Raw genomic sequence first — 10005 nt, forward strand, 5'->3', positions numbered from 1 at the left:
GATTAAAGTGAGTAAGATGTCAAGGCAAAACATCTAATTTTAAATTTAGGCAAGGGTTGATTCATTGCGCCAAAAACAATAAATTAAAAAAATATAAATTATTTTTATATATATTTTATTTCACAGAGACAAGAGTGTAACATGGAGATCTCATGCATCATGTCACCATGGCAACCATGGAGTGGATGCAGCCGATCATGTGGTGGTGGGGTGAGATCTCGTACAAGATCATGTCTTCATGATCATCATTGTGATGAAGATATACTTCGTCAGTTTGAAAGATGCAGGTTTGTATATTGGGTGTTTTATTGTTTAAGGGCTGAAAGAATAATTGTAACTTATTATCCTCATGCGATGGGCAACGAAATTCTCTTAAAATACAGGTGTTCTGTTTCATACATCTCTGGCCAGCATGCAAGTTGCTCTGTTTTCACGGACTCGCTTACGAATAACTTTGTGGATAATTATTAATCAAAATCACAAAGAAACAACATGTACAAAAAGACATTCGTGTTATTTTGTGTTCTGTTTATAGCAAGTGTCTGACATTTTAATATTTTATTTAAGTGTCTGACATTTAATATTTTCCTATGTTTTCAGTACAACGAATGTAACGTGTTTCCCTACTGTCACCCAGTGGTCAGCGTGGTCTCACTGTGACGTAGCGTGTGACGTAGGACGTCAAACACGTCACAGATATTGCTCTAACTCGACGCATAAGTAAGTATTGGTACATTTTAATACATAATGTAATATGACGACAGTCGTTTTGCCGTAACATTTTTCTCTTCGTTGTTTTAATGACCTGGTAACGCCTGTCTTAAACGATTGTCGTTTTTTTGCAATATCCTATTTTTTCCTTTTTTTTCTTTTTTTTGCTACTTTCAGATACAAATAAAAGTTATAGTACTGTTGGGTAAGATGGTATACCGTTAGCGCCTAAATCTTCTGATTTTCCTGTTTTGAACAATTACCTACACTTTTTAGAACCGCGAGACCGCGTTCATATAATTCTGTATAAACATTTGTCCGTGGGCAAGACACTTAACGACAATTGCTCCAACCCAGTGGTCACTAATGGGTTGTCCAAATTATCAGCCATACATTAAAAATCATACATAAAAGCCATACATAAAAAAAATAATTACCCACAAAGTAACATACATGGTAACTGGTTGGTTGGCACGAGGCGTTAAACCCGTGTGATAACGACTGTCGTTTTCCGGCCACGCGAGGATAAAGTAAGTTACATTCATTCTTCGTTTACATCCAAATGAAACGATAAACGAGAATGAAAACTGTCTAATAGTACCCACCCCGCTTTATTATAAAATATTTTCATGTTCCCAGCTTTCACATCCGCGCGTGTGAACCCGATTTCCCGCTTCTGGAAACCTACGATGAGTTATTGGTGAATGACCGCCAGGATTCGGTCTTTGAAGAAACCCGGCCATGTTATGGGAAGAATTGTTCAGATATTGGGGCGTGGGGCGTGTGGGGGGCGTGGTCAACCTGTAACGTTGTTTGTGGATCTGGGGTCCAAGTCAAAACCCGTGATTGTGTTGTTATTAGAAACACAACCGCCGTGGAGAATTTCACAAACTGCCAAGGTGAGAGAAATAGTCAGGTGTGACTTCTTTAGGGGACTAAATAGTAGGGTGGGGGAACATGGGACACCTAAGCATACTATTTTCTTGTCCCATTTGGTAGTAAATAAAGAACATTCAAAGAATTATAAATCGATCCTCACGACTCCCATGGACCGTTGTTAATTGTTTAAAACACGATCAGGATATCTAGTTATTATGTGCTAAAGGTGTCCCATCTTCCCCACCCTAATATAAAAACAAAACAAACATATTCAACGTTACTGCTTCTATAAAAATTATAAGACGGCGTTAAAAATAGCACGAAGGTTATTTATCCCGTCAAGCTGTGTGCGCAGTGCCGCGGTTCAGTAGATAATTTATTCAAAATAAAAAATATTTAAATTTAAACATCAAGTTCAAAAATGTATAATTTGATAAAAAATATTTTAACTTTAAATTTTTTCAAGGAGAGAAAATCCGCTCACGTCCATGTCACATGGCTCCGTGCCCGCGTAACACGTCATCGAACGCCTGTCCAATAGGAATGATTCTCTCAAGGTCATGTGACGACTGTGTCGACGTCAGAGGTCAAAGGGTCAACCGGTTACCGAGGACGTGTCGGGAGCTTGCTGCAGGTAATACATTTGTAGTTATGAAAAATAAAAACGCCTAAAAGGCTAAATAATTGGGTTTAAATATATAGTAGGCTGGTGTAAGCTTGAATATGTTTTTATTCTAAGAGCTTTGCTATATGTGATAGATTTATAGTGGGATAAACAAAACGCGTGACCAGCTATTTAGTTTCGTTCAAGTCAATAAGTGGGTTAAGATGGATTATGGTTTCATTTAGTTCCTAAAAGCTTTCAATCTTACTACACTACAGGTGATGCACTTGTAGCGGAGATAAATACTAGTAGTACGGTTTATAATTAAGTTATAGTAGGTCGGGGGAAGATGGGACACCTTATCATTCTATTTTCTCGTCCCATTTGGTAGTAAACAAAGAACATACAAAGAATTCTAAGATTTGTAAACGAACGCATGTTACGCTAAAGGGTGTAAATGCCCATAATTTATAGTAGGATTGGGTAAGATGGGTTATGGTTTTTAGTTTTTTTTCATCGCATTTGATGGTAAACAAAGAATATTTATAAAATTATATTACCGTATCCTCACGATTCTAGTTAGAGAGTTGTTATTTGTTTAAAACATTATCAGAAATATGAGATTTAGTTTCATTCACCCATTCATATATTCATTGTATTGTTTCATGCCTTCACCGAGTTAAACTGTATCCAGGTTCAAACGACCTGTGTGAGGACCAGCCTTGTGTATCTGTATGTGTGTGTGAAGGGGGCCAACTGTTGCAACGCGGGGGAGATTCGAGAGGCGAATGTGTAAGCGCCCACCGTTGTGAATGCGCTGACGACAAAGGAACGACTTGGCCCAATCAAGCCCGATGGACTGTGACGTCACAGAGCGACAATGGGGAGGATTGCAGGTATGGAAATCGTCGTGATCCCTTGATAACGATAAAGGCTATAATTGGACTTATTCACGAGACGCGCAGTGATCTGGTAAGTAAATTGCTGGCCTGCTAATCCACGTTGTCGGCAACAATACGACTCCTGTATCTTTCTGCAGCAGACCGTTAAATGAACATAGTAATTCCCCGGCAATTTCGAATGCTAAACATAAAACATTTGAAAATTTTTGTTTTCTTTTTCTAGGTCGAATTGCTCGTGCGTGGTTGGTCAAATCGTGTGTGACGTTATCAGCTGTGTACCACGTGACCTGGATTGCTCATGGAGTGAATGGACGACATGGACTGCATGTAATTCTACTTGTCAAGGTAATATCATGTTGCCACCAGCTATAATATATAGTAGGGTGAGGGAAGACGGGACACCTTTAAAATATAATATCCAAAGTCCTGATCGTGTTTTAAACAAATAACAACGGTCTATGGGAGTCGTGAGGATACGGTTTTATAATTCTTTGAATGTTCTTTGTTTACTTCCAAATGAGAAGATAAAATGGAATGTAAACGTGTCCCATATTTCCCCATACTACTTCTATACATCTAATAGTAATCCCATCATCTGTTCGCTTTGTTAATTCAACATAACCATATTATGTTATGTAATAAAGCTCCTCAGTCAATTTAATTCGCATACCGACGTTTCAGAGTCGTATTCAGGTCGTTTTATTTGCAAAATTATTTTCCAGAAGAGCCTTTTAGATTTATATCACATTGGAACATTACAAAAGTTTGCATTTTCAACCTTAGGAAATAACAGTAAAGAAAACACGAGTGAATCTTATTATTCCAACCTTTATGTTTCTTGAAATGCAGCACCTCTTGCTCAAATGCAAGTTTGCTGCATTGCCAAACTAAATCAGGGTTTATTTTTAACCATGGGGATTCGAATCGTGAAAGGTTCGTAACGAAACACCGCAAAATATTTAGTTCCGAGAACGCTCATATACCCCAGGTACTTTCCACAAACCAACAATAGTTGCATGCTGTCAAAACCAAGATTCCTTTCTACATATAGTAGAATGGGGAAGACGGGACCTTTAGCACGCAATGTCTAAATAACCTGACCGTGTTTTAAACAATTAACAACGGTTTATTATGGGAGACGTAAGGATATGGTTTTATAATTATTTGAATGTGCTTTGTTTACTACCAAATGGAACGAAAAAATAGAATGAAAAGTGTCCCATCTTCCCCAACCTACTATATGTATTAAAAGATGTGCTAAAGCAATATAATAGTATGTTATTTAATAACATATCTTTACCTGAAAACGTCATTCGTGAAAACACAAAAAAACGTCAATTTTAGCTTCGACTGTGGTAACAAAATAATAATCGAAAAGAAGAGAACTATAGCAATAATACGTACGAGTTTTTATAAATAAGGCTGTAGAAAATAGAATGCACAAATAAATCATTAAATAAAAAGGGGGTTTATGAATTCCGCAAATTTTCTTTAAACGCTGATTTTCCATTTTAGATGTTTCTACAAATGCTTCTCGTTTCCGATTTCGTTCCTCTTTGAACGACCACCAATCGTGCGATAATGACGTCATGGAAACGTCACAATGCACGGAGTTACCCTTATGCAATGGCTGCAACACTTCTCAGGTGAAGTTTATTTTGAACATTCAAATTTTGTGGTTAGCCGGTACTTTACTTCCCCAATCTTACGGAAAATTTTGCAAAGTTTGTAAATTTCCACCTGGGGTAAGATTCAACGTGATAGGTTTTGTGACTTTCTAGAAATGCCACGCAAATTACAAAGTAGGCTGCGTGCAAACAAGTTCATTGTATATTTTTAGGCTTTCTTGTTTCACATTGAATGTAACATAAATTAACGAATGACTTTTTTGAATTGAAATTTAAAGCAATAGTTACCGGGTTGCAATTTATAATAATGTGTTTTAATATAGCAGATATATGTAGACATGAATTAAACATAGCCTTTACATCGAATTGGAATTTAAGCAATAGTAATTGGGTGCATTTGGTTGCATAATCTAAAAATGTGTTTTAATATATCAGACTGGGGTAAGATGGTCCATGTTTTTATTCGTTTTATGATTACTGGGTTGACTATGCAGAAACTCCCCAGCCTTTTTCGACCTTTTTTTGCAAACCGTGTATGCAAATTGATGCATACAAATGACTGAATTTATAATTTGCTGGTAATATCAATTATAGAATAACAGTAAAATTAGTATAACTTGTTTTTTAAAATTAATGTTTTTTTGCAGACTTGGTCAAAAGACGAATGCACTCAGTGCGCATGCGTGAACGGTGACACGGTGTGCAATGACGTATGTTGGTCACCGTGGTCTGATTGGTCAGATTGCTCCGCCACCTGCGGCAGTAGTAAGTCCTTGGCTGTTTTATTTGTTTTATACAGATATACAGCAGGGTAGGGGAAGATGGTACATGTTTTACTCTTATCTCGTCCCTTAGCTAGTAAAGAATTTATATTTTCAAAATTATAAAACCGTATTCTCACGACTCTAAAAGACGGCTACTAACTGTTTAAAACACGATCAGAATATGTAGATATTATGTGCTAAAAGTGTCCCGTCTTCTTTCACCCTAGTATAAAACGAATAATTAGGATAAACAAATATCATTAAATTTCTATAGATCTCCATCAACTCCGGATGAAAACTTGCATCTCTGAGTCACATTGTGGCCCTGACGTCATCAGCACCGAACGTCGTCTCTGCTATGACGTCACAGACGTTCCTTGTCAACCCGTGGCGACACTCGCTCCTGGTACGTCATCAACGCCTCGTGATTGTTCAACGGTCACGTGTCAAGATGTAAAATGCCGAAGCAACGAATCCAAGTTAAAATTAAATGGAAGTTGTTGTTTTCAATGTTATAAAAACCACGGTAAGTCGTAACATTATACGCCACAAATCGGGATAAAACAGTTAATATTACAAGGCGTGTTTAGTTACTATTGTGCTTATTATAACTGTTTTTGAGTGGGGTTAAATCGATTACCAATTTTCAAAAGCTCTCTTAGAGTAATTGACACGGTGTGTCACGATTGAAAAGGATTTGTACTTGTGTGTAATTTGCGAGCAGATTATTTTAGGATACAGGGATTTTCTTATAATTACTGTGGGGTAAGATAAAACAATTAACGTTTTAAACAATGAACAATGCTCTTTTAGAGTCGCAGAGTTACGGTTATATATTTGTAAATATTCTTTGTTTACTACCGTATTGGACGATAAAATGTATTTAAAACATGTCCCAAATGGGAGGAGAAAAAAAGACTTTCAACATGTCCCATCTTACCCCACCTTACTGTATAATAACCCAACACGCCTTCAACCTGATATTCGTATCTTGACTTTACGTTTTACTTTAGATTCTGAACTCGATGGTTGTCGAGTGAAAAATGAGCGTCGGAACTTCTCATTGGACGGATGCACATCACGTGACATAGAAGTGAATTACTGCGAGGGGGGTTGCCGATCCTCCACCCACGTGACCGCCTACGTAAGCATGGAAAATTACAAAAAAAACTTAAATAAAATCCCTTCAATTTTTCATTTTTTTCACAGGAGCCGTTTTTTATAACGTCATGTGAGTGTTGCACGCACCGCGTGGACGAGAATAACCCTCACGTGATAGTTACACTTCAGTGCGCAGGGTCATCGACACGCATGATTACGATTCCCAATATAACGGGTTGCTCATGCACTTCTTGTCAAAGTGAGGTGGTTTAATGAAAACAACCAAAGTTTGGTTTTAACAAATTTGTTTTTAGGTGGGGCGAACCTTTTAGCCGACGTGCCTTAAACAGAAACAGCGTCGAAACATCTGCAAACACACTTTCATGCATTGTTTTAAATATAACATTGTCATTTGTTAACGAACTACCGTTGTTGTCTTCCTCATATCATATGCCTTCTCAAAATGAATTGTTTTTACGTGGCCATTATACACAACACTGCCACTCACATACACAATGGCCTTTCTCGTTGTCTTGTGTAAGTTTCAAAGCAAAATACAACGACGACGAGCCTCGTATTGTTATGCCTCAGCAGTAAAATCAGCGACGAAATTCGTATCTGGGTGTTTTTTCTCGCGAATCGGAACGTCACGCTTTGTTTCTGAAGTGATGTAAAAATAAGACTTTAAAAAGCGGCATTGCTGAAAAATTAAGTCAATTGGAAAAGTGTAGTTTATGGTTCATTTAGTTCATACTTAAACTGTAACTGGAAACTGTTATTATTACGGTGTTGTAACTTCAGCGTCAGTTGTAAGTAACTAAAAATAAAATAATTTCAAGAAACAGCGTAGATAAAGTGAGTGAAATGAAATCGTCCAGTTAATTGTAACTTTGTTTATATCCTGCAATCTCTATGCGTTCTAAAATGTGGTTTAACTTGACAAGTTACACTCAACAGTTCCTTGTGTTACGTCACACTGGTATTGGCAGTCGTTTGAAATATAAAATGGTGCAACGGGTTTTCCCACGAAGGCATTTGCTGATTTTAGACGCTATATAAATAATGGGAACAACTGATGCTAAGATAGTATGCACAAAGTCTAAAACGAAACTGAATCGACGTGTGTATTAAACTTGAACTTTCAGACTAGCAAGAATTGAATTTAAAAATAAGGTTTTACGAGTAAGGGGAACTTAGATTACGACGTTTAAACACAATGGGTACGGTTTGTATAAAAGGTGTTCCGTCGCGCTTTCACATTCACTGTGCGAAAACTAATGCCGAGACCGATTAGCCGTCCACGCTCTGTCGAGCTTTAAATCGTCTTCGCAACGTTAGGTATTTACTACAAGCCGGCCACAAAAAAAACGCCAGCAACTAAAACTTCGCCCTTTACGCTGCTAAAGCGCGGACGCAAGAGAATACTGATTACGCCGCGTGCACGCTTGATTGTGTTTTAAGGCAGATTGAGCTAAAAGTAGGGAATTTTCACCAACAAAGATTTCAAAGCAGCTGCACCTTTAAAACGTCCGGCGTTTCACCAAAACTACGCGCAGGATGTAGACTTTACAGTACAGACAATGAATTCTATTAAGCTGCATTCCAGTTTTGGTTTCAGTGCAGGCAGAGAACTTAGAAGAAAGCTTTGTTTTAGAACTGGAATCTCCGAACCAGTTGGCACATGGCCTACTTAATACATTTGAGTAGGCCATGGTTGGCAATATAAAAAGTGTTAGCTTTTTTGCCTTCTGTAAATTTTAATTTCATTTTTTGCGACATAAGTAAAGATCTTAAACTGTAAAGTGTTTTAAACGCAATATTAGGCATTACTTATTTCGCAGTAATCAAAATTTCGCCCGTGTTATTGCTATTTTTGCACGACAGACCGTTATACATATTGCAGTCAGTTTTACGGTATATGGGGTATTATATAGAAGGGTGGAGAAGATGGGACACCTTTAGCACATACTATCCAAATATCCTGATCGTGTTTAAACAATTACAAACGGTCTATAGAAGCCGTGAGGATACGGTTTAGAATTATTTGCATGTTCGTTGTTTGCTACTAAATGGGACGAGAAAACATAAATAAAAAGGTGTCCCATCTTCCCCACCCTACTATATAAAATCCAATTTTACGGTATGTGAATATAAGCATTAAACGCTGCATTGAATATGAGCGAGCGAACAGATATAGCGGGAGGAAGCTATATATCAACTAGGAAACGAATTAAGCCGGTCATAATCCACTAAACATAAGCGGAAGCATCACCAGCTTACCTGCCTAGTAGTTTGGTAGGTTTGTAAATCGTATAGGTGCTTGACAAGTATTTACATGCTTCAGATTTTCATTGATTTGGGTAATCAGGCTAAAGCAAGAAATGCATGTGATTAATTAGAATACTGCGCACCTGTTAATATGAAACTTTCTTCTTGCAATTGGCAAAATTCAATGATTATGTGTTTGATTGAGTGTTAATGTATAGTGTATGATGGAAAACGCTGTTGTTTGGGTTTAATTTAGTGTTAGAATTTAAATTTATGCAGTTAAGAAAATCAGACAACAGCAGGTGTGTTATAGGTGGTTCATCTTGCGTAAATATAGCACTAATAACCTTAAGTTTGTAGTAGGGTGGGAGATAATTGGACACCTTTTTGCACATAATATTCAAATATCCTGATCGTGTTTTATAGAATTAACAACAGTCTATGGGAGTCGTGAGGATACGGTTTTGTTCTTTGTTTACTATCAAATTGTACGGGGAAATAGATTGAAAAGGTGTCCCATCTTCTCCCACCCTATTATAATATATTTGTACTGTCTAGATGTGCCGAGCTATTCGCCGGTGTAGCAATCTAACGTCGTGTTCTTATTACGCCATGTATATGAATGAATATACTGTGCGGTTTCCTGATCCTGTTTTGAACAATTAACAATGCCGCATTAGAGTCGCCTAGTTACATATATACTTGTGTAAACATTCTTTGTTTATTATTAAATAGGACGAGGAAAGAAAATGAAAAATGAAAAAAAAATCTATATATACAAATTTATATTTTCAAATATTCACAAAAAAATATTTTGATGGATATTTAGAAAAACAAGTTGTTTACAAGAAGTTTACAAGTATAAGTGTATGTTAAAGGGAAAAACGAGTGCATTTGTATTGTCAACACGCAGACACGCAATCGGTCTATTATTTGCTACCAAGTTTTCAAAGAAAGTTATTTACGTCGATGGTTCAAGTTATGATTGTTCTGTTTAACTTTATCAGGCTATAATTTAGGCTGAAATCGAAACATTATTTGTGTTGTGTATTACATTAACCGTATTATAGAAGGTCTGGGCCAGATATAGAACGCGTTTTATTTCTCTCGTTCTGTTTAATAGTAAGTAAAGATTCTTTACAGTTCTA

At 37.0% G+C, this 10005-nt stretch overlaps 1 protein-coding gene across 2 annotated transcripts in view; it reads left to right on the top strand.

Moving 5' to 3' along the window:
• Positions 1–7431, top strand: part of LOC149741148 (SCO-spondin-like) — a 47383-nt gene extending 39952 nt beyond the window's left edge. For both annotated transcript variants that reach the window (XM_089874372.1, XM_089874380.1), the window contains exons 71-82: positions 127–287; positions 601–720; positions 1351–1610; positions 2057–2224; positions 2889–3090; positions 3320–3441; positions 4612–4742; positions 5372–5489; positions 5763–6014; positions 6502–6632; positions 6698–6848; positions 6904–7431. In XM_089874372.1, coding sequence (XP_089730498.1) covers positions 127–287; positions 601–720; positions 1351–1610; positions 2057–2224; positions 2889–3090; positions 3320–3441; positions 4612–4742; positions 5372–5489; positions 5763–6014; positions 6502–6632; positions 6698–6848; positions 6904–6935 — 1848 coding nt within the window. In that variant the 3' untranslated portion in view covers positions 6936–7431. The remainder of the gene's footprint in view (positions 1–126; positions 288–600; positions 721–1350; positions 1611–2056; positions 2225–2888; positions 3091–3319; positions 3442–4611; positions 4743–5371; positions 5490–5762; positions 6015–6501; positions 6633–6697; positions 6849–6903) is intronic.
• Positions 7432–10005: the final 2574 nt, after the last annotated feature.

The sequence above is a fragment of the Ciona robusta genome, chromosome 1, assembly GCF_009617815.1.
Source record: "Ciona robusta chromosome 1, ASM961781v2".
Lineage (NCBI taxonomy): Eukaryota > Metazoa > Chordata > Ascidiacea > Phlebobranchia > Cionidae > Ciona > Ciona robusta.